Raw genomic sequence first — 25,989 nt, forward strand, 5'->3', positions numbered from 1 at the left:
ATTTGCATATCAGCCACATTTGGCTCATCATTTCCACCAATAGATGATCCATCATCTACCCTTGATTGTATACCTATGGGAGTACTTGGTGGCACCATTTCTTGCACATTTGGTGCATGGACAGCTTGCTGTCTATCAACATATGCAGGTGGATTCACATCCTGGAAAGTGATTCTCCTCATTTCCACATCCCTCATGGGTGCCTTATGCATCTTCTTCTCATTGAAGACCACATCATGGCTGCGTATGATCTTCTTTGCTTCTGGATCCCAGAGATGATAGCCCATCTCTCCACTTTCACCATAACCCAGAAAGATGCATTTCCTAGACTTAGGATCTAGCTTCTTTCGAAGCTCTTTTGGCACATGTGCATATGCCTCACACCCAAATATATGCAAATGAGAGTAAGAGGGATTCTTGCCACTCCATGCCTCTTTAGGAATACCAGCATCCAAACTCTTACTAGGTGATCTATTGATCACATGCACTGCAGTCTTCATTGCCTCAGCCCAAAAACCACCAGAAAGACTTGCATTGGAAAGCATGCATTGCAACCTTTCTTGAATGGTACGGTTCATCTTTTCTGCAACTGGATTTTGCTCTGGAGTACGAGGGGATGTGAGCTCCCTCTTAATCCCACGTGTATCACAGAAATGCTGAAAGTCATGAGAGAGATACTCTCCACCATTGTCAGTCCATAGGCATTTAAGCATTCTACCTGACTGATTCTCAACCAAGGCCAGCCATTTCTGAAATACCTGGAGCACATCACTCTTTCGAGCTATAGCATAAGCCCACACTTTTCTAGTTGCATCATCAATGAATGTCACATAGTATTCAGCCCCGCCTAATGACTGTGTAGGCATGGGACCACATACGTCTGAATGCACCAAATTAAGCATTTCAAACTCTTTCTTTCCCCTTCTTTTATGGGCTGATTTAGTCTGCTTCCCATAGAGACAATGCTCACAAAATTCAAAATCAGAGAAACTCAAATACGGTACATAACCCAAATGGCATAAGAGTTTCATTCCATTCTGGCTCATGTGCCCCAACCTGCAATGCCACAAAGAAGTGCTTGGCTGCTCGGTTATTGCAACAACATGATCAAATACCCCTGATACATGTAAGGGATACAAAGTCCCACACTTGGCACCCCTGGCCAAAAGCATAGAGCCCTTCTGAATTTTCCAACTCTAAAAGCCAAAAGTGGTGTGAAAACCAGCATCATCTAGCTGACCCACTGAAATAAGACTCTTGGTCAGCTTAGGCACATGTCTCACATGTTTCAAAACAAATACAGACCCATTTGCAAAAGAAAACTTTATGTCACTTGCTCCCTTTATGTCACATGCATAGTCATTTCCAAGATGCACACAACCTGTCTTTCCACTATCATAAGTGGAGAACCATTCCCTATGGGGAGTAACATGGAATGAAGCACCAGAATCCAAAATCCAATCCTGGGAATATGCATCATCTGAAGTGGTAAGCAACTCTGCAGATAAACTAGACATGAAGAGAACGTCATTGTCACTATCATGTGTGACTGCATTAATCTCCTCGATCTTCACTTTTTCTTTGTCCTCCCTTGGACTCTCTTCCTTTTGATTTGCACCCCAATTTGCATTCTTTTTCTTATCCCTTTGCTCTCTTTTTAGCTTGTAGCAATCCTTTTTCATATGGCCCTTCTTGCCACAGTGGTAACACTCAATGTTCCGTGCCCTAGATTTGCTACGAGACTTCCCTCTTTCTTGGGACTTCCCCCTGAACTGTGATCTACCCCTTTGCACATTTAAGGCTACATCCTGCTTGTTGCCATCCATAGACTTCCGTCTAATCTCCTCGGCCAACAAGCTACCCACAACATCATCAAATTTTAGTACTCCACCAGGTGCAGAGTTAATGATAGCTGTACGGAAGGTATCTCATGAGGATGGCAATGAACATAAGAGAAATATTGCCTTAGTCTCCACATCAAAATTCATCTTCTGAGCCTGAAGCTGGCTGAAAATAATATTGAATTCATTCAAGTGAGAAGCAATGGAGACCCCTTCCTTCATCTGCAGCTCAAACAACCTCTTCATGAGGTAAACTTTATTAGAGGCAGTTTCCTTCTCATAAGTGGCACACAGTTTCTTCCACAAATCTTCAGTAGTCTGCTCATTTACTACTGTGAAATAAACTGACTCTGCAAGATGAAGTCTAATAGTAGACTTTGCTAATGCATCCAACTCATTCCAATCATCCTTAGACATATTTGCAGGCTTAGCTTCAATACCTGCCAAGGGTCTAATCTACTTCTTTTGAATAAGCACATCCCTTATTTGTTCTTTCCACAAAGAAAAGTTTGTCCCATCAAACTTTGTAATGTTGAAAAACTCCTTTTCAGAGATGGAAGAGGATGCCATGATGCAAATAAAGCAAAATCCCAAATGCTAGTGCCTCAAGAGAGAATCACACCAAATACCAGGTGCACCCAAATGTGTATGCCACAATAGAGTGAAATATCACCAAAACTCAAAGCTGAAGGCATCAAAAGATGCATCTGACTCATGTGCATATACTATGCATCCATATGAGCAAATCTGGCCCAAAAGGAAATGCCAATAAGTGCTAAATGACTCAAGCATAAACACCGTCCACTGGCATATGCATCAATAATATCTCATCCAAGAGAGCATAGCACTATCAGTGCATCACTTGCAATGTGTCAAAGCTGTCCCTCAGCATAAAATAGCATCCATGTGCAAAGCGTCCATAAAAAATAGCATCCCACAAGGCAATTTGGGCCTATCAGCGCATCCAACAAGGACCGCAATGCATCCAAATGGCCTATAAATCATCCATTGCAACCCAATGCATACCACAAATGAGTGCACACTACTCAAACTGCAACCAGAGTGATCTGCATAAGGTATGCTCAAGAAATCATAGTCCCACGGTAATGAGCGCTACTAAAAATAGAACCTGAGATGCTTCAAAACATGGGTGCCATTGCATAATCAGACTCAACAAGAAAATATGCAAATATCTCTCTTCTGCCAGAACTCCAAAATCCCAACCGATGAGTGAGAAATGGGAGTCAACACTTATCCACTGCCATGTGGCATAAATCTAAGGTTTCAAAACCTTAGTATGAAAAATGCATAATAGAGAGACGAAATCGAATACACAGAGATTTATAACTCTGAAAATCCTTCACCGAATCGCACAAAAACTAATAGGTAGGGGTTTTTGGGCGTCCGAAACGCAATGGGACAGACGGTTTTGGAAACCGTGGTCTCAATCACTGGGTCCAACACACAGACTGAAAAACATTATTGGAAAGAGAGCTATCTGTAAACTCCACCGGAGTGCGAATGATGAGTAACATATAAGTTTTAGAACCTCCTGAGTCCACCGGAACTGACAGATCTGCAAATGGTTGCTCCAAACTTGAGTTCCAACACCCAGGCAAAAAACGCAGGAACTGACACAGTGAGTCAGAAATCCAATAAAATGATCCCAGATTCAAGAATGAAGGTGTTTCCAAGCTCCTGAAGTGAAGTGGACACCAAAAGCAACCAATAGTTGCCTCTACAATCAATATGGAGTCTCTGTCGTCGCACGGAATAGAGAAAAGCTCAAAAAACGACTTTTTTCTTTCAAACTACTTAACAGGCTCTCAAAACCACTTCGCAAAGCCAAAGTGACTTTTCCAAAGGTGCCTCCAAGGTCTCTGCACACTCAGATGCAAGTAAAGTCACCCACAAAGCTTCCCACAGAGCTTCTCCTTCTTCCCACAGAGTTGTCGAGCTTCAAGCATTCATGCACGCTCAGCTAGATCACCTGAGCTCTGATACCAGTTGAGAGTGCTCTCAACGGAAGCAAGAATGGAAGAAGGAGAGAGAGAGAGAGAGAGGGAGACAGAGAGCCACACAAGTTTTGGTGGGTGCAGAACCACCCTAATCTTCTTTTTCATTCATTTATATATGTGTTTGAGTATTGTACATAACTGGGGTGAAGGCACAGTGACCTTTAACCCCCACAGAAGGATGTCTTCTGCAATCTTTCTGATGTAAAGAGATGGATCTAAATTTGATGGATGAAAACTAGATGTTAGAAAGTGACAATAAATCCTTGTATTCCATGCACGAGGAGCCTGTTTCAAACCATAAAGTGATTTTTTCAACTTGCAGACCTTGTGTTTCATCTTGCTAATAGCATATCTTTGAAGTTGTACCATGTAGATTTTATCTTGATTTGGTTTGTGCTGGTGGGCTTGGAGAGGATGGAATCTAATCAGAGGGGTGTCAATGAAGAGGGAAGCGATTTGATAAGGAGGGGTGTTAATGAAGAGGTTTCTACAAATGATGCAAAGTCAAAAATAGATCATGAGTTCGCGAGCAATTTTGATTTTTGGAGTGCCTCCAAATTCCACGTGGATGAAAAGATACTACCCTCGGAAGAAAGACAAAATTTTAATCACAAGAGGGCCCAAAAATGATGATGGATGCACTGATGATGTGGATAGTGGGTGCATATGGTGAAGCATAGTGTGCTTGTGAGGCACTGATGCTAAGGTATTAGTGAGTTGGCTTAGCCACGTGTTAGATGAGGTGATAGCTAGAGCTGACATGGCATTGCCATGTGGGTAGGTGATGTGCCATGAGTGGATAAGATATAATGCAACACCGATTGGATGAGGCTGCCATGTGGCCTAACTTTGATCAAGCCTCTTGACTCTGCCATGTGGCCTAACTTTGATCAAGCCTCTTGACTCTGGCTTGACCCAAGGTAGCTCTTATCTACCTTGTGTTGCTATAGAGTTAACCAACACAATCTAGAAGGTTGACCTAGTGTCAACCCTCCTTAACTTAGGTAAGGACCAGACTTGAATAAACTAAGAGAAACTCAAAGTATGACCCACCTGAACCATGGTTTCTTTCAATGGGCCATGTGTCAACCAATAGAGATACTTGGAGAAGAGAAGGAGAGATGGAGGTCCATCGTTGATGATGATGTGGTGACAAGAGAGATTTTTGATGATGACTCCTTGTGTGAGCCGTGGGTCGAGAAATGATTGCTCTTCTAGAAGTAGGAAGCTAATGGATCTTGATTGAGCTTTGGTGCTTGTTCTACCATGAGGTTGGTTGTGTGGAGTTGCTTATTCTGCCGTGAGGTTTTTTGTGTGGAGTTTCTTGTTCTCATGGAGTCATGTACAGCTTGGAGGCTTGTTGAGTGCTGGTTGGTTTGGCATTGGAGGCATCTCTAGGCAGAGGCTGTTGAGATACAAGATTAGAGGCACGGATGCACTACCCATGGTCATTGTAGCTTGCTTAGGTGTTGCTATTGCATGGCTATGAGGGTCGTGTTACAAGCTAGGTTGACTAGGTGCATCGTCCACATAGATGGAGGTAGCTGTTAGCTAACCCTTGACCTAGTCATCAGTCAAAGGATCTTGGTTGTTGCTGTGTTCATTGTAGTCTCTCATGCTTGTTGATTGGAAGAGTTGTGTTGCATGGCGGTTTATGATGTGCTTTATTGCTTGGAGATGTGTTTGAAGCTGGAGAGACATTTGAGGTGTTGCATCAACTTGAGTGGATAAAGGTATCCGGCTTGAGTGATGACGATAGGTGTTGATCTGATGTGTGGTTTGCCATAGAGCCAAGTAATGTGAGAGTCGATTATGTCTATGAGCCGCTTACTTCGGTTGAAGTTGCTGGAATTGTAGAGCTTGGTATGTCATGGTTGGAGAGGCTCTATTTGTAGTAGGGTAAGCCATGTTGAGAGAGCCTTGTGTGTCCCTAAGAGTCCTATTTGAGGTGCTTGTTATGGAGCTCAATGTGGAGCTCTCATTGCAGAGTGTTGAGGTCATTTGTAGTGATGTTTGGAATTGGAGACACAACCTTTGGAGCCTTTGTATGGAGAGTGGAACTGTGTAGTAGCCTTGCGATGAGCCAAGCTTTGTGAACCGAATCACAATGTTAGTCAAGAGCCTTATTACTAGCCTCCAAGATGGTTCATGGGGTGCAACCCTAGAGTTGTCTGAGCAACCAACATGACCTCTCCACATAGCAGCTCGCCATCACGAACAACTACCAGCAATTTTCAGTAAAGAGCTTCTCGAATCAAGCACGACTCCCTCAATACTCCATGAAAATGATTCTTTCTCTATTGCAGACTTCTCTCACATAGAAATGACTCTATGTGTTTCACACACTAAAGTCTCTCTCATTCTTTGAATACCTCTTAGAAGAACTAGAATATCTCTCTAAGAAAAGAAGAACTCTCAAACACTAGGAGATCTCTCTCTCACAAATGAAAATCTCTTACATGAAGAAGAAGACCTCAATGAAACACGTATTTCATTAATTTTGGACTTGTCAATGTACAAATTCATTTTATAGATAGTTTTAGACTAGTTTTTGGATAAAAGTTAAGAAAAACCCACTCTTCAAAACATAGATAAAAACATAAAAACAAGCAAATTTTAAGAGTTTTTTTGAAGGAAATGAAATCAAAATTATAAAATTTAATGTGACATGAGAGTTTTTTAAAGCAAATAAAATTAAAATTATGAAAATTAACGTAACATCTTACATAGCCTGGTGCATGGTCTCGATTCATTTTTATACTTGAATTTCTATTCAAAAAATCTACTTTAGGAAAATATGCTTTCCAAACCAAAAGGTGACACTACCATTTTGGAACAAAGAGTTTATTTAATTACACTATCATTTTGTAATAATAATGCAAAACTAAGAAACATAATTCTTACATTACTTTATAGTGCAAAAATCCTAGTATAAACTTTTATTTTTAAGAATCCTCATTTAAAAGTTTAACTTTTCCTTAACTTGTTAATAACTTAAATAAATAAAAATAATTTAAATCCATGGACAAACTGTGTGTGTATGTGTGTGTTAGTGTGTCTATGTGTACATAAATAGGTACATGCATACATATGTACGTGCGTACGCATTATACGCACACACACTATTAGCTGAAAAAGAAATCAAGACCAAAGGCTAGAGGCTAAGCATGGCGACACTCGAGGGCCATAGAGGAAAGGAGATCGTGAGGGCAAAACATTATCATGGGAGGGGAAAAGGAATTAGAAGGGGAGGGAATGAAGAGGGAGACTATGACACAAGGGGAAAGGGAGAGGGGGAAGAGAAGCATGTACATGATAGGAGGAGGAATGTAAAGATGGAGACATTAAGGGAAGAGGACCATACTTTATTTGAAAGAAAGGATGAGAGGGAAATATCAAAGTACTAGCTAGGTGGCTTTACAAGAATGAGCGTGTCTCATGAAGGAATAGCCCCCTCCTTTTATAGCCAAAAGAGGGGGTCTCTCCCAATTAATGCATTCTCCCACATGCATGGTGTGTGTGGAAAAGTCTCCCATGTGGGCTAGGCGGTTACACACTCTCAATTGTGTGCGACAACCCTTTGCCTCAATTTTCCACATAAATCAAGCCCCATATCTCAAGTCTATGATACTCCCTTGGTCTCTTCCCAATTTTATAATATGTTCAAACCTCTAGGAGGACAAGTGGAGGGTTGGCACAAGGAATCTTGCCACCTCATCCTACGTTCCCCATTATTTAACTCACTCTCTTGGACCTTCTATACCTCCCCCACATGGGCCTATCCTATATGGAGGGAATAACCCAATATAATATCCATCTCCACCTATTTTATATTACTTCTCCCATGGACTTTGTGCCATAACTCACTAAATGCAGCCTAGGTGGAGGGGTGGCACATGGAGGAGCCATGCCACCTTACATTTTATAATATTCCTACCATGGATTATGTACAACACACCTTATGGGTCCTCTTACGTGGAAGGGTGGCACATGATCATGCCCTGCCACCTCAACCTTGGGCCCTATGCACACCATATTTTATTATACTATTGCCACATATACAAACACACACACATATTAATGCCTTTTCTCTTAGACAATTTTATCCATAACAGTTCCCCCCCCCAGGCAGGGAATGCATAGCATTTCCATGCCTAGGTCCATCATGCACAAAGAAAGGCTTGAGGTAACGCTTGTTGATCACCTTCTTGCCATATGGTTCATGCAGCTCCTGAACTTGTACAGACCCATTGCTATGTTCCTTGATGACTTTGTATGGACTAGTCGACAGTGGCAGAAACTTCTTATCCATTTGGTGGTCCAATCTATTATCAAAGCATAGTACAACATCCCCCTCAGCAAAGTGTCTTTCCCATCCCTTGCAAATCTTAGCATCCAAGCGGGTCTTTTGTCAATTCTTTTGGATCTCTGTTTGGTGTAGTGCAAGGCATCGAGTTTCATCTAACTTCTCAAGTTGTACCAATCTAACCTCTACATGTTCATCTTCTGTCATCCTCTGTTCTTGTGCCAATCTCAAAGCTGGAATCTCTATCTCTAGTGGTAAAATGGCCTCAGTACCATACACCAACTCAAAAGAAGTGTGACATGTAGATGTTTTATGAGTGATGTTGTAAGCCCACACGGCTTCAGTGACCTTTTAATCCCACTGGCTCCTGTTCCCTGTGGCCATTTTTCCCATGGTTTTACAAAGGAGGCCATTGGTCTGCTCTATTTGACCCATGGATGCTGGATAATAGATACTAGAAGTGTGATGATCAATACCCATGCGATCCATGAGTAACTCCACTGCTTCATTTAAGAATGGACTCCCATGGTCAGAGATAATCTCCATGGGTGTCCCAAACCTTGTGCATATATGTTCAAATATGAAATTCGAAACTGCCTTACCATTTGCAGCGGGGAGGGCGATAGCTTCAGCCCACTTAGTGACATATTGAGTGGCTACCAAAAGATACTTCTTTTTGCGGGCAGTCATGGGCAAGGGCTCGACAAAATCTATTCCCCACTTCTGAAACGGATGGATGGACATCACTGGGTGATGTTGCCCAGGACGCAAATCCTTCCTACCAAAGAATTGGCATGGTTCACAGGTTTCGCAATACAAAGTGACATCCTTGAACAAGGTCAGCCAATAGTATCCAGCATATAAAATCTTCTTAGCTGTATAGTCACTGGCATAGTGGCCTCCACAAAATCCATCATGATAATGATTCAATACCTTAGGCACTTCATCTGCATCAATGGCCTATCTTAGTACCCCATCCATGCCTTGACGATACAACACCCCATCAAGGAGGGTGTAGCGCCTACTATCTCTGCGGATCTTCTTTCTCTCATAGCTAGTACTTTCTGGAGGAAAGGAGAACGCAGTCAGAAACCTGTAGATACCACATACCATGGATCCCCAACTTCTATGGCTGCTACAAGGGTTACATCAAGGCACTCCTCTAAGTCAATCAAAGCATTCTTCAAGTTGGAACAACCCCCTTTTACAATTTTGAAAGAAAAATCATATTCTTGTAGAACTGCCAGCCATTTGGCCCACTGGCCCATGGGATTTGGTGATTGAAGAACCTGCTTTGCAAGACCAATGCTAGTGAGTATAATGAAGGACTTTCCAGCCACATAATGCTTAAATTTCTCAATGCAAAACACCAAAGACAAGGCATGCTTGTCAGCCTCTGAATAGCGTCGCTCAGTGTCGAGCAATTGTCGAGAAGGAAATCGAACGGGATACATGAACCAATCCTCCCCTTGCAGGAGAAGAATACCTGCAAGAGTGTGCTTACCAAACCCAAGATTGATATAGAAAGTCTTTGACCAATCTGAATTGTGTAGAATGGGTTTTGAAGCCAGAGCATTCTTGATTTGTGCAAACCCATGATCACAATCCTCATCCCAAGAGAAATCAACCCCATCTTTTAATAGCATAGTCATGGGTCATGTCAAAGCAGCATATTGACTAATGAAGTGGTGATAGTATCCTACTAGATTGACAAATGAGCATACCTGACATTTGGTTGTTGGCAGGGAGAGCTTGAGGATAGCTTCTACCTTCTCGCGGTTAGGCTTGACGCCCTTGAATGAGACAATATGTCCCAATAACCTCCCTTGAGTGGTTCCAATGGTGCATCTCTCAGGGTTGAGACTACCGTTTGCATCATTGACCCTTTGGAAGGCCAACCTAACCTTCATGACATGCTCCTTACGTGACGAGAATATACAAAAATCATCTAAAAACACCTCCAAGAAATCCCCCAAATAAGGAGCAAACACCATCTGCATAAATCTTTGAAAGGTAGCAGGAGCATTGGTGAGGCCAAATGGCATTACTTTGAATGCAAATGTCCCCCAGGGTGTGGCAAATGTGGTTTTAAGCACATCTTCTTCGGCAATTCTGATTTGATAAAACCCAGAGTAACCATCACAGAAAGTATGCATCTCATGACCACTTACCTTCTCAAGAATGAGGTCTTGAAAGGGTAGAGGATGATGATCCCTCTTGGTGGCTGCATTGAGTTTCTTATAGTCGATGCAGACCCGCCACTTGTTTTTCTTTGGGGTGACTACCACTAGAGAAACCCATTCAGTATTGTGAACCAGAATAATAAACCCAGCCTCTACAAGCTTCCGTAACTCTGAGCACAAAGCATCCTCTGCAGGGGCCCTAATCTCCGATACTTCTGAGCCATAGGCTTCACATCAGGCTTCAGCTCTATCTTGTGCTCTATGGTAGTCACATGGCGAAGGTGGTGGTAGCTAGTTGTAAAGAGGTCAAGGAAATCTTTGAACATTTCTAGGAACTTGTCTTTCTCACTCGGAGTGAGGTCTGGGGAAAGCATAGACTCAAGCTGTTGAGGACTAGCTATTACCTTTTCTGTAGATGGCGAGGTCGGAGACACCCCCATGATGTCAACTTCCTCCTCTGAGAATTCCTCCCCCTCGTCTGATTCTTCCATTGATTCAGACATCGAGGATGAGAGAGTATCACTGTCTTGCTCCTCTTCTTCTTTTGGTTCCATGGCACCAGGTTGCACGGAGATCTTCTCCTTAGAAGCACTAAAAGAGATGTGTCCTATCTTCCAATAGCTGAGTGCATCACTCTTTCTCAACCATGGTCTCCCGAGTATGGCTGGGTAACTCCTGCCTATATCTTCAATGTCCACTACATAGAAATTGATAGTGGTGTTCAACCCATTGATAGTGATGGACAAATCCTCAATGACTCCCAAGGTGGCAAGTCGTCGACCATCTGCTACCTTGATTCGAGTGGAGGAACGTCTTGTACATTTCAAATTCAATTTCTTCATGATTTGGGGCACCATGATTTTACATGTAGCTCCCCCATCAACACACACATTTTTGACACGGCAATTATCTATGATGACATCAACTGTGTGTGGGTGCCAATCAATTTCTTCAGAGATAGAATATACCTCTGTTACCTTTCCCTTTTTATTGTTCCTCCTTGTTGAGAGCCCTTGTTGTAGCTCACGTCTCACCTTAGGGCTTAATGCTATTATTTGAGGGAGCGTGATGCTTAAAGAACGATGAGCAAGGTCTTGAACGATCAAATAGTCTTCTTGCCCCGAGCTGATGGGAAAATCCAAGGGCGACCACTTACTCCTACGGGATCTTTTAGTCTTCTCTATTGGTGGGTCTGCCATTTCAGTATCTGAGGGCTTTGAGAAGGACACCTTCTTCCTTGGGCGGCCCGATCCATGGTTTGGAGAGGGGTCCGAGGTGGTATGACTTCTTTTCCCAAGGTCAAGGATCTCTACATCAGAATCCTCAGTGCTAGACTCACTTAGAAGATTCACTCTTGGAATATTGGGGCATTCTGTGTGATAATGACCCTTCTGGTGGCACTCATAGCATACAACATTAGCACGGTCTCTTGGAGGGCGGTTGGCTTGATTTTTGATGCCCACCATCTCAAGCCGAAGATCATTCAGGGCCTTGGCTATAGGTCATTGACTCCAAGTTCTGTTGCAGGGGGGGCCTCTTTAGGTGGAGGGGCCGAGGGAGTAGAAAGGAGGGGGGCTCATGGGCGAGGCTGGGGAAATCTTCGAGGCGGAGGGTGAGAGTATACACCTTGTTGAGGGTAAGCATCTAAGGGAGGAACATACATTTGAGGTGGAGGCGGTGGATACATCCCTGATGAGGGGTGGAGGTATGCCCTTGAGTTAGCCCCCTAGGTTGTTGTTGCAAGAATTGAGGGGGTTGTGGAGGGACAATCATCTTCTCTGAAGCGGGGTCAGATTGAACTTTATCAAACTTTTGGGCATTCTCATGTGCTAGCACCAGAGTTTCTGGATTCTCCCATTTAAGCTTGAGGTGGAATTCATCACTTGCTCCTGCTACAAGGTAGCCCAGTACATGCTGAGTCGTTCCAACTCAAAATCCGGCATTGTCCTCCTATGTGGCAATTAAACGGTCCAGGAGCATGACCGCTCGATCCACATATCGACGTGCCATCTCACCTTCTGACTGCTTCAAGTTTGCCACCTGCGGGTACACATTCTCCGGCTCCTCTTTTTTGTCGAAATACTCAATCATTACTGCTGTTAACCTTGGCTAGCTTTGGCGAACATCTTTGGCCTGCTTCTCATACCACACTTGAGCCAAACCTCTAGAAATGTGGCAAGAACCAACAGCCATCTGTCTTCAATAAGAAAGTTGAGAGAAACACAACGGCACTTGAAGGCCACAAGATACTCATTTGGATTTTCTTCCAGTCATCCACAGAACACAAGAATGTCAGCCATTCTTGGAAGATGGAAAAGAGAGTGGCAAGATGAGGCTATCCATGGACAAACAATAGAAAGAGGAAGCTTGAACTGAAAATCGGGTGAAGATACATCCACAAAGCACACATAGGTAGGGTAGGGTGTGACTGGTGTATTGTGAAATACTACACGGGAAGAATCTTCAGCATAGAATAGCACATAGACAATCTTAAAAGGATCAACCCTCATGATATCACATCCATCTTTACAAGCGAGGGTTAGAGACGTAGTGCTGCATGAGGTTGTTCATCAAGGAAAACAAGAATGCCATGACAAATGTCAACAGTTGGAGAGCTTGCACATCACCTTCAGCTTCTTCCAGTTCTTGTAGTCGCCATGCTATTTCTTCAAGGGGTGTGCAGTCTGGTATCCTTCTTTTGAGCAATGTCCTTGAGGACCTTCTTGATGATCTTCCGAAGTCGGTGAACTCGTATAAAGTATGCCCAACACTTAGTTTCGTGATGACCACAACCTTTGCATTCCTTACAAATGATCACCCTCCTTCATGGCTTGCGGCTTTGTTGGGGTGGTGCTTCCACTCGCGTCGTGTGTGATTGAAGTACAAGCTTCACGTGCCAAGAAATCAGCAACTAGATTTCGAGCTCGAGGGATATGCTGAATTTTTACCTCTTCAAATTGGTTGCAAAGTTCCAATGCTTGTTGATGTCATGGAACCAAGCCTTTGCTCCGCACCTTCCACTAACTTGTTCACACACTAGTTGAGAATCTCCTTGCACTTCAAGTTGGCATGATGCTCTTGTGCCTTTTGTAGCCCAAAAATGAGCGCCGAGTACTTAGCTTGATTGCAAGTACTTGCAGGTGTAGACTTGCTGTAATAATACTCCTTACCACTCGATGAAGTGGGCTTCATACCCACGCCAGCGGCCTTGGTCAAAGGTTTGTAAGCTCCATCAAATTGAAGGATCTAAGATGTCATCGCACCAAGACTAAAATTTGGACATCCCAAGTTTCTCGGTAGTCCAAGATAGGTAGGAGGAGAGGGTGGGGAGAATTCAACACTTGAGCCAAACGTTCAGCACCAAATAAACTTGCAATCCTTTGTTGATAGTTTATCTTTAGACCAAAAAGAATTACAACTTGAAGCTCAAAATGAGGCACAAAAGGTTGATTAGGTACAAATGGATTTCTTGGTCGAAACATTACCAACCATAGCCGACGCCTAGAAAGCTTTGTAGTGAGATTGAGAATAAACCATTCAGGACGAGCTTATCCACATGAATTAACAAGTAGATGCACCAAATCTCCCCCCAAGCTTGGGAAGCATCTCACCCTTCGATGAAGGACACCGTTTTAATTACCTCTGAAGCAGCAAGTAGTTCGATCACCGCACAATGAGTAGAAGTAAAATCAAAGTTCTCCCAGTGTATCAGTAGTTCTTCACCATGAATCATCCATGGTGTATCATTCCACCCGTCATCTCCTTGAACAATGCACTGGACAATGAGCCGTTGAAGGTCGACATGAAGATCAAGGAAGAGATCTCATGCATTGGTAGCCGTAAGGCGCAGAGGACCAGGCACCAAATCCTTAAACGCGTCGAGAAGTGACAAATATCCACCCTCCTCATGTGGCGTGCGTCGGTGAAGTGAACTTGGAGAAGTTTTGGATCGGCGATCTAGCAGGAGATGTGAATAGAGCACATGAAAGGAAGTACTTTTGCTTTTTACAGCAAGAGCAAACTCTGCATGGTTAGAGAGTTACAGTTCCCGAGATTTCAATATATAAACAAAAATCATTACATTTTCATCACTTCCAACTTGTTGGCCCAATGATAAGTCTCCCTTTTGTGAAGGGGGAGGTCTTGGGTTCAAATCCTACTCTTTAATAAAAAGAGAGGAGAGGAGAGGAGAAGGAGAAGAGAAAGAGAAAGAGAAGGAGAGGACGAAGAAGAGGAGAGGCGGGGGTGCGGGATTTGCTGTTACAGTTTTTTAGAAACTCAGAAGAACTGTCTGTGACCAGAAGATGTAGCAGCCCAGAAAACTGTTGTGCAGGTGAACACATAGATGTGCAAAGCGAGAAAACTATATGTGACCAGAAGACACAGCAGCCCAGAAAACTATCGCGTGGGTGAACACAGTAGATGCGCGAAGTGAGAAAACTGTCCACGACCAGAAGACATAGGAGCCCAAAAAACTGTCGCGCGGGTGAACATAGTAGACACGCGAATCGAATGCATGCGCAGGAGCTTAGAAGGAGCACAGATGCTATAGTTTTGCAGATGCGACCGGTACGAGCAGAAGATTCGCCACTAGCCATGGAGATTCGATTCCAGCAGCCACACCATTTCTATTAGTCAGAAAAGAAATCAAGACCAGAGGCTAGAGGCTAAGCATGGCAACGCTTGAGGGCCATAGAGGAAAGGAGATCGTGAGGGTGAAACATTATCATGGGAGGGAAAAAGGAATTAGAAGGGGAGGGAATGAAGAGGGAGACTATGACACAAGGGAAAAGGGAGAGGGGGAAGAGAAGCATGTACATGATAGGAGGAGGAATGTAAAGATGGAGACATCAAGGAAAGAGGACCATACTTTATTTGAAAGAAAGGATGAGAGGGAAATATCAAAGTACTAGCTAGGTGGCTTTACAAGAATGAGCGTGTCTCATGAAGGAATAGCCCCCTCCTTTTATAGCCAAAAGAGGGGGTCTCTCCCAATTAATGCATCCTCCCACATGCATGGTGTGTGTGGAAAAGTCTCCCATGTGGGCTAGGCAGTTACACACTCTCAATTGTGTGCGACAACCCTTTGCCTCAATTTTCCACATAAATCAAGCCCCATATCTCAAGTCTATGATACTCCCTTGGTCTCTTCCCAATTTTATAATATGTTTAAACCTCTAGGAGACAAGTGGAGGGTTGGCACAAGGAATCTTGCCACCTCATCCTACTTTCCCCATTATTTAACTCACTCTCTTGGACCTTCTATACCTCCCCCACATGGGCCTATCCTATATGGAGGGAATAACCCAATATAATATCCATCTCCACCTATTTTATATTACTTCTCCCATGGACTTTGTGCCATAACTCACTAAATGCAGCCTAGGTGGAGGGGTGGCACATGGAGGAGCCATGCCACCTTACATTTTATAATATTACCACCATGGATTATGTACAACACACCTTATGGGTCCTCTTACATGGAAGGGTGGCACATGGTCATGCCCTACCACCTCAACCCTGGGCCCTATGCACACCATATTTTATTATACTATTGCCACATATACAAACACACACACATATTAATGCCTTTTTCCTTAGACAATTTTATCCATAACAACACACACACAAATATACATAGTTAAGGTCCATGCATGAGATTAGTTTATGATGAGAGTCTTCTAAAATCTCCAAAACTTAATAATGGTGTTAATAAAAACCTTTTTAGAGTTTTGGAACTCTAAAATCTCCAAGAGTTAATGACGGTGCCAATAAGCACCTTTCAAAGTTTTAAAAAGCAACAATGGTATAATCTCAAAGAACTTTATAATGATGCCAACAATAAGCACCTTGCAATAGTTTCAAAAGCGTTTTAAGAACACACCTTCAAATGATGCATCTTGATGGAGGGGGAAAGAGAGGAAAAGAAGGAAAAGAGAGAGGAAGGGGGATAGAGATGGAATGGAGGGGGAAGGCTTAGGGAAGGAAATAAGGTAAGGGGAAGAGAGAGAGTGAGAGAGAGAGAGAGAAGGGGGGGAGCAGAGGGCAAGGAAGGTCGTAATTTTAGTTTATTTTTATTTTATTCTTTTGTAGCCCCTTGCATGGCCACAGGGAAGGAAAGAAGGGAAAAGGAAGAACGAGGGGAGAGAGAGAGAGAGAGAGAGAGAGAGAGAGAGAGAGAGAGAGAGTAGGTTTTGGTGTTTTTGGACACTTCATGCCACCTGATCAACTTTCCCTTTTGCACTGTGGTCAAATTCCTTTTATATTTTCTAGAAATGATAGTTGATGTGGCCAAAGTTGCGGGTGCGTACATATTATGAGCGGAAACCCTTGAGCGGATTATCCGAGCAACACTCAATGGAGTTATACTTGAATGAATGTTTTTTTATGGAATATCTTTTTTTAAAAACCTCAATCGACAGCGCTCATATTAACTGCATGCATGTACCAAGGTACAAAGAGCCAAAGACATATACCCTTGGTTTGAATGCTCTCATGATGCAGTTGTGTGTATTATATTTGCACATTCATTGTATTTTCTATAAGCCTCAACATGCCAACAAAATTAGGACTAGTGGCATTGTTCACTTTTAAGTAGATATGCTTATTAATACCTCCCCTCAAGCTTGTGAGATTGCCAACAATTATTTGTTTTTAGTCTTTCGAAACTCAATAGAGGGACGGATATATATTTTAACAATCAAAGATGTAATCTATGAATTCACCTAAAAATTCAAACCTAAAAATTACAACTTGCCATACATTTCCAAAACAACTATGACATGTTCATATTATTAGGTCAAAGAACATTAAAATCACATGATTCAGAAGCCATAATCTATCAATCCATAAGAAGTTAAGGTTTGCATAAGAAGGTAATGGCTATCCATCCATAAGAAACCAGGTCTACATGAGATGATAATGAAAACATGAGAAATTAAGTTTTGCATCAATCCATAAAAAGCCAGGACATGCTCTCTAGACCTCATCAGCCAAGTCATCTATGTAGTCTAGACGTCCATGATGCCTCTCCACCAACTCATAATCGAATGTGTTATCTCCTGCCATTTGGGTAGCCACATCTTCTGCATAGCAAGGCAGAACACTAAGCTCAATTAGTCAGTATCTAACCATGCTTAAATTATACACATACATCAAATAAATTACTCACTAATCAAGAGGTGCATCAAAGTCATAGTCTGTCTCCTCATCATCTATCATGAGGACTGCTTGATTCACACTTGAAGGCCCTGCCTCTGTGAAGTTGTCTCTAAGCATGCCTTCTAAGTATCCTGTGCAAATCTCTTTGTCATTGTCCACTGCCATGCATGGACGTCCTGAGTGAATTGCTGCTTTCATCCCAGGTGCTGTACCTGCACCAAGCTCAAGCACAGAGCCTCCAATCGGACACAACAACTCCATGAACATCAACATCATGGAGCTACTCTTCTCCAACCCACCACGCCACTGTCCACCCTTTCCCTCTTTTATGCACCGTACACTTGAAGGCAAGTAATGAGTGATGAAATAATTGTCCATGCACACCTTAAGGGATTGGGAAACTTTATTTGCCCTATCAAGATAGTGATGTGCCTTCTTGCCAATCCTAGAGAACAATAGGATTTGAAAGGCAGTAATCTACATGAAATATAGATTGAAAAAGTTAATGGAGAATACTAAAATACGAACAAACAAGAACATGACAATCATGTAAATAGCCAAATGACATACCTTGACACCAAAGCCAACATTATCCGCAACATCAATGCAATCTCCCGTCTCCACGATCCATCTACATGTACTAACTATAAGATACCAATAGCTGAATGCAATTCACATAAACAGACATTATCAACTGTGATATATTGCTCACCTAGAAGAAACCTCTAGTCTCATTTGTCTTGCCAAACGCTCAACGAATGAAGTGGATACAGGTGAACACATCACCAATGTCCATCCATAATCATCCATCACAGATGAAGCAATAGCAAGTGAGCATGAGATATGCTCCTCATTTAGAATGTTCCATCCAGGGATTCCACCCTTGATTCCACTCACTATAGATCCTGTAGGAAGGTCAATCAAGCAAAAATCCACACTCCATGCAGCATTTTTTCCATTGCGTGACTTCTTCATGCCACCAAGTTCATGGTAAAAATTTCTTATGATTTGAAAAGCCCCATCGTACTTGTATTGCTTAACTTCTTTTCCAAGTGATACATAATCATACTCCCAAACTTTGTAGTTTTCTTGTGAGATACGAGTTGCAAATGATGAGAAAGTGGACAAAGGAACATAAACCATATCCGTATTACACACTTTCTTACTAAGAAGAGACTCCTCCTTTCGTGGATCATCGTCTACAATAACAAAGAACCCTAAATTAAATTTGTAGGAAGCTTCTAATCACTTTGAAACATGAAAGAAAGAGTTATAAGAAAATAGACCTGTGTTAGAAGTGCCCGTTGGTTTAGGTCTTCCACCACGTTTGTTATTTGGAGTCACATGACTTGCCTTTTGCTTTTCTACTATTGCTTTTTGCTCCTCTTCAAGCCTCTTCTTTTGTGCCTCATCCATGTTGCCCGACGAACCCGAGTTTGACTTGCACTCACCTTTTAAATGGCGATCATAAGTTTCCTTCTCTTCCTCGATACATGTTCCAGCCTTCATCTCGATCCACCAAGGGCAGTGCTTCCTTTCCCACTCCGTAAGCAATATATGACCATCCTTATGCTTATTCTCTCTAAAAATATGAGAGGTGTACATGCAATAAGTAGCAGGTGCAAGCATAGTCCAAGCCTTGCAAATGGATGGTACCACCTTAAGACTCTTATTTGCAGCCAGATAATGGAGATACCTAAATAATTTTTAGGATAATATAAGAGAATGCAAGGTATTACAAAGATATCTTTCCATTGAAAACGAAAGCCAAAACGCACCTGTAAACCAATCGTCTGCTGGCATTTGTAAGATCAACTTGCTTGGATGGAACAACAGCAACTGTCATCAATGAAGCTAAAGGCTCAAACAAAAAAGGCCTGTGTCTCACTATAATGCCATCAAAGTATTCCAGAATAGAAGGACTGTCTGGAAGTGTAGCTGCACCCTCAATGCTTGATGATTTCATCACTTGGTAAAGCAATCGCCCAGCATCTGCCAACACATGGTCCATCCATACTTCTTTTGCAAGCCAAGGTATGAAACCATGGTCAGTCATAGGCATCCCATAACTCTCCTTTAGATTGTCATCTGCACCAAAAAGAGAAAGAATAGATAGTTGCTTTGCCTTGGAACAGGTTGCAATTGATACTTGGTAAAGCTTCTCCAAAGTGATCTTCATTGATGTATCCTCAAATGGTAAATTCCAAAGGATATTAAACCACTCCTTGCCATGGGAAGGATTGACTATTGAAAGCATCTGCCAAATAGTAAAGTTTTAGAAGAGACTTTGATACACACAACAAACCATATATTAAGGTTTTCAAAGTACAAACTAAAAATTTGCAAGTTGTAACTATAGATTTATAATTTTCAAATCATATATTGTGGTTTATGAGTTGTAAAATTAGAATTTGAAAACTATAAATTCAAATTAGCAAACTATAAATTCAAATATCTGAGATATAAAACGTAGAATTTTGTGGACTACAAATTCAAATTTGTGATCTATAAATACAAAATTTGGTAAATTGAAAACTTACCCGTGTAATTTTTCTTCGATATGTTGCTCCCACAGTCTTCTTAATCTCATGAATCTTGGACTCTCTCTCATCCTTTGGCATGGAAGAATGCAATTTCTTGCATTGAGCCTCAAAATCTGATTTCCATTTCCCCTTTCAACATAAACAGATAATCTCATCATAATGTTATTGGAACACAAAGCAAAATAAATAAACTAAAGAACTAATACTTATAGCAAATACCATCCTCCCAAGAATAGTTTGGGTGAGGGGATACCACACCCTTCGTCCACTTCCAACCTCTTTCTGTCTTGCCAACTCAATAGCTTTTTTCTCCTCCTCACTAAAATCCTGAGTAAAATATTGAGCATCACAGGATACGAGTGTGCTTGTGTGGTACAAATAATCCTTGAGATTAGTAACAACAATTGCATCTTCATTAAGCCTGCAACCATTGACTTAAATGGATCAAAATTGGTTTCATTTACAAGCACTTACCATCTCAAGGATTATTCAAATAATCCAACCCTCTTGCACAATATAGTAAACATAAACAACAAAGCTTACAAGTTAAATCTTTGTAGAGCAGCAACAAGCTTAAGCTCATCCTTTGCTTCTGGTTCAATAATTTGAGCTTGCACTCTTTTTTTTTTTTCCGAAAAAACAGTGCTAATTATATTACTTCGAAAACAAGATACAAGAGGTCAGCTTATAGCTGACGGGCTGCGTTCACAAACCGGACGCAGCCCAAAAGGTAGCATAATAGATCATACTCTCACGGAGGGATATGCTGAGTGTGAATGAACAGCCATCGGGGTGGTGAGTAGTGCCACCGAAGGCCCTGCGTAGTCTGCTCGAAGAAGAGGCTCTGTGTGTCCCAAGCCTGGAGGAAGCGTCTCCGCTTCTCCTGACCGGCCCGGGAGTCTCCCTGAATCTGGTCCCACTGGCCTCTGAGGGTATGAATAATCTCACTCCAAATCTCCGCCATGATCTGGGCAGTCGAGAAGGAGGTGCCACCAAGGATCTGCGCGCAGCGCGAGGTCCAGATGTGCCATCCTGTAATGCTGCTGATAATCTCCCAGACTGGCTGCCGCTCCCGAACTCCTGTATCAGCCTCTGCTAGGTGCTGTGGGATACCCTCGAGCGGCCCCCACGTCCCCTGTGTGATAAGGAAAGTGGGGTCCTGCTGGCATGCCTCGAACAAGTGATGAAGACCAGGTGCGGTGCTGCACCAACAGAACGCGCCCCAAGTGATCACTCCTAGCTCTGGTGCTGCTCGAGCAAGAAGCCCGAAAGTCCACCTCCACACTTCCTGGGCGCGCGTGCAGCTCCACAGGCAGTGTTTTGGTGACTCCTCATCCGCATGGCAAATCTGGCAGCAACCGTCCTGGCCTATCTGCCTCAACCAGCTCCCCACTGGAAGAACTTTGTGGGTAAGAAGCCACAGGAAGTATGAGATCTTCCGCGGCCGCCAGCTCTCCCACAAGGCCTTCCAGAATGCCTGCAAAAAGAACCTGGAAATACCCTGTGCGTACCAGCTAGGACGCTGGGTGGGGGGGCGGCTCTGCATCCTCCCGAGAACTCGCCTGCCCAGAGTCGTACTGTAAGCGAAGAAGGAAGTCGGCCCCTGTCCTGTCACAATCTCTGGCCACCACCACTCTCCTGGGTCCCACTCAAGTTCTGACAAGGCCCGCCCCTCCCAGAGCCAAAGTCGCCAAAGCTGCAGCTGGTCCTGCTCGATACTAGGGTCGGTATGCCAGACCTTCCCCAGAAGGCCTACGACCCTAACCCTCTGCCACGGGAGTAGGGGGTCGATGAGCGCATCCTCTCTCCTGAGTCGTCCATCCCCTGAAACCGCGAAGAAGGCAATAGAGGAGTCATCCAAACGTCCTGCGACCACCAGTGGGATGCCACGGGGGGTGAACTGTCCCAGCCAGTGGGTGTCTCCAGGCATGAGGACCTGAGGCTCAGGTGGAGCCAACCAAGCGGCTGGGATCGCACCGTCGATCTCTGTGCGTCTCGCCTGGACTCCGCGTGCACCTCCAGCTGCGTCTGCAAGATCGGCCATCTCCAGATGTCTGTACGTATCCCTCCAAACTCGAAGGGACCGGGCTGGCCCCCTCATCCAGCCGTCCCACCTGATATGTGATCTCTCCCCCAACTGAAGGCCCTCGGCGTCTCTGACCTGCCCATTCCAGACGAGCGGCTGTCGATCGATCTCCTCCTGACAGCTGGGCTGGGACTGAATGAGACTGAGACGGAGCCGCCTCCAAACCATGAGGAGGCTACGAACGAGTGGGGAGCGGGGCTGAGTGAGCGGGGCGGAAGTGAAGATCCACCTGAAGGACGGTAGCCACTCTCCACCTCGGCGCGGGACACAAGAGCCGACTCCCTGCTGAAGTAACATCTTCCACGTCTGCCCCCCTGGGGTCAAACCGCGGATGATAAGCTTGCCTAACAAGGCCTGACTCTGAAGCTCTGGATCAATGACCCCCAGACCACCCTCAGCCTGCGGAAGAATGACTGTCTGCCAAGCAACCCTGGCTCTGGTATCTCTATGCCCATCCTCCCCAGACCAAAGAAAGTTCCGAACCAACCTCCTGAGCTGTGCCACGCTGGATCTCGAGAAGCACCAACAGGAAGCCACATACCAAGCCGTGGCTAGAAGGACCTGGTTAACTACCAAAGCACGACCTGCAAGGGAAAGCTTAGCAGTGCTCCAGAAAGCCAGCTTCCGTCGGATGGAATCTAGCACCGGGAGAAACTGCTGAGCTGGCGTAATGTCTAGGCCAACCTGGAAGCCAAGGTATCTAGCTGTCTGTCCACGTGGAATCCATCTGAAGCCCAGAAATCGCCCCCACTGAGAACACGCCCCCGGGTCTGTGAGAAAACCAACTGATTTGTTCCAGTTGATTTTCGCACCAGCGGCCGAGCAGAAAACCTCCAGGGCCATCCGCACCCTCTCTAGCATCCTCTCATCGTCCTGGACATAAAGGGCTGTATCATCTGCGTACTCTGAGTCCAGAAGCTCCGTGTCCTCCCGGAGTGGAAGGCGAACACCCCTGAGCCCTGTGGACCTCGCCCGAAGGTAGTAAGTCATGGCCTCGGCGAAGAAGAGAAATAGGTAAGGAGCCAGGGGACAGCCCTGACGTACTGATCTCTCCAAGCTGAATCGCTCACCCATCCTGCCTCCAATGATGACCCTGCTGGACGCTGTCCTGTACAAAGCTGAGATACCCTGAATCCAGCCTGCCGGGAAACCTAGCCGCTCCAGAGTCCCCTCCAAAAAGGACCAATCCACGCGATCGTAGGCCTTCTCGAAGTCGAGAAGTAAAATGGCAAGGTGTGATCCGCTGTACTGAGCCCACTCCGCCGCCTCTGAAAAGGTGAAGACATTATCCAGGATACTACGATCCTGGACAAAGCCTGTCTGAGTGTCATGGACGAGGTCTGGAAGTAGAGGTCGAACTCTGGCACTGATCATCTTGGCGAGGATTTTGTAGGCAGTGGTAAGGAGAGTGATCGGACGCCACTGGCGGATCTCCTGTCTATCTCCTCCCTTCGGGATGAGGCAAATCAGTCCCGAGGAAAGGCTCTCTGGCATCTGCCCGCTGCTGAAAATCCCCTGCAGAGCTGCAAGGAGGGGCTGATGGATCTGGTCCCAGAAGGAGGTGAAGAAAGCTCGGGATAGCCCATCCTCACCTGGGCACTTCTGACCATCAATAGCCATCAAGGCCTCCAACATCTCATCCGAGGTGAAAGGCGCCAACAACGTCGCCTGCATGCTAGGCTGGACCAGGGATGGAATGTGCCTCCACACCTCCTCACGGGCCCGACTGGCACGAGGGGCAAGCGGCTCCTGCTGGAAGAGGGTCCTGTAAAAGTCCGTGGCCAACCCCAGGACCTCCCCTGGATCCGTAACGATGTGACCCTCCGCTGTCCTGAGACTCCGAAGCTGATCACCTGCAGCTCTCTGGCCATGCGTCCTAAAGAACTCCCTGCACATCCGGTCACCCTTTCGGGCCCAAAAGGAGCGAGAGGCGTGAAAGGAAAACTCGGAGCGACGCTGGAAAGTCTCCTCCAGGAGGGCTCTGGCTCGAAGGGCCTGGATCCGCAGCTCCTCCGAACCCGGGGAAGCCTGCTGGAGTCGCTGAATGGAGGCGAGGTCCCTCCGAAGAGCTCTCTCTCTGTCCCACCAATCCTGTCGAACCTGTAAAGCTGCGAGCTGGCAGATCTGGCTAGACTCCTGCAGAGCCTGTGCGACTGAGTCTACCAGATCCACGCCCTCCCCCCAATCTCTGTCCCAAAGACTGCAAATGCTACTGCGCACGTCCACCCTCGAGAAGATGGAGTCGGGAATCCTGCAAGATCGGGAGGGGAGGGTCTGGGCTGCCGAATCTAAGGAAAGGAGCACAGGCGCATGATCGGAGAGTGTCGTCCCTGGAACTATACCCGCCTGGCCGCCTCTGCTGATGGCCCAGTCACTGACATAAAATCTATCAAGCCTCTCCAGGAGTCTGCCTCCTTCCCTGCGGAAGCCCCAGGAGAAGTCCAGGCTCCCGTGCCAACGCCGGAAGGACGGGTCTCTCCAGCTGTCCCTCCCTCCCGTCTCGAAGATGAAAGAGTCCCAAGCTGACTGCTCTGCCTGGGCCATACCTGTGAACTCCGGGCCTCTGCCCTGCTGGTCCTCCAGGGTCTCCAGGTTGTTGAAGTCTCCTCCAACAATCCAGGAATCCATGTCTGGAAGAATCCCTGTAAGTGTCCTCCAGAAGGTGGCTCTGCAACGGAGGTCTGTGGGGGCATAAATGTTGAGGATGCCTATTTTGGATCCCTCCAGGTCCAGGCCTACCCAAAGGGCTCGGCCAGGAATCAACGTGCCGTGACCAAAAACTCCCTGGGCTAACTGCTCGCACACGGAAGTACAGAAACCCCCACTCCTCCCCTGAGCGCCGATAGAAGGCTCCCAGTAAGTGTAGGACCGTCCAGGGAGAATTTTCCCGCAGCTACGGGAATGAGCCACAGAAAGCTTGTGCTCCTGGAGCAGAAGTACATCCAAACGACCAATCACTGCAGGCTGAAGTTCCTGCCGCAAAATGAGCTTCCTGGGACCACGGGTGCCAGAGGAGTGAAACCCGTTCACATTCCAGGATACGAGGTGTAAGCTCATGGAGAGGGAGGGGGGGCTGCGAACAACTGTCTGCTCGCGGTCGAAGTCGAAGAAGAACCAGACGTATCGGAATGGAGGCGCTGCCGCTTATGAGAAGGTTTGGAGGGGGAGACGGGGTCGTCCTGCCCGTTCTTCAACACCTTCAGCAAAGGCGAGAGGCCTTTGGTGCCATGAACAAATGCTTTCTCGAGCCAGCTCGAGATCTCTGAAGAGGTCATCCCGTAGAAGGTTCGGAGTTTCTGCGGGGACCAAGCTCTGACATCCTGGGGGAGAGGCCATGACAGGGGAGGTCGGAGGATCACTATCAGTCGGAAGCGTTTGGCGGCGCAACGCCACCGCAAGCGCACGTCGCCCTCGGACCACTGAGTCTCGAGGAGCTGCCCACCGGACGGGCCTATCCAGGAACACACCTGGGCGTGCGTCTGCTCTCTGAGAGCCTCCCAAACCGAGTCGTCTGTCCAGGTCTCGGTGCCATCACTGAGGAACGTGAAAGCGAAGCTAGGGCCATCCCTGGGAGCCAAGGCACCAATCCTCCCATCCGCCCCTTTGCGGAGCAGGAAAATACTGATGTCGAGACAAGCCGGGAAGGTCCCAAGGTCGGCTACATCCAGGTAGTCCCAGGGGCCAGATCTGTAGAAGTCTCGCGGAAGCTCTCTCTCATGGAGCTGAGACCCAACTGAGTCTACCACTGAGGGGCTAGCGGGAAGGGAAGCCTGCTCCACTGGTGGTGTAGACTCCGGGTGTCCTGCCAGCGAGGGGGGAGGGGGAGGAGGCTGAGGGATAGGCAGCTCTGA

General features: G+C 45.4%; 1 protein-coding gene across 1 annotated transcript in view; it reads right to left on the bottom strand.

Moving 5' to 3' along the window:
- Positions 1-18,702, bottom strand: part of LOC147888106 (uncharacterized) — a 36,755-nt gene extending 18,053 nt beyond the window's left edge. Inside the window, exons 1-3 of the mRNA XM_087393292.1 lie at positions 18,222-18,702; positions 18,080-18,140; positions 17,844-17,986 (exon numbers count right to left, since the gene is read on the bottom strand). Of these exons, the coding sequence (XP_087249418.1) occupies positions 17,844-17,986; positions 18,080-18,140; positions 18,222-18,652 (635 nt within the window). The 5' untranslated portion in view covers positions 18,653-18,702. The remainder of the gene's footprint in view (positions 1-17,843; positions 17,987-18,079; positions 18,141-18,221) is intronic.
- Between the last annotated feature and the right edge of the window lie 7,287 nt (positions 18,703-25,989).

The sequence above is a fragment of the Dipteris shenzhenensis genome, chromosome 22 (assembly GCF_047967505.1).
Source record: "Dipteris shenzhenensis isolate YYH24624 ecotype China chromosome 22, Dip_SZ_1.0, whole genome shotgun sequence".
Taxonomy (NCBI): Eukaryota; Viridiplantae; Streptophyta; class Polypodiopsida; order Gleicheniales; family Dipteridaceae; genus Dipteris; species Dipteris shenzhenensis.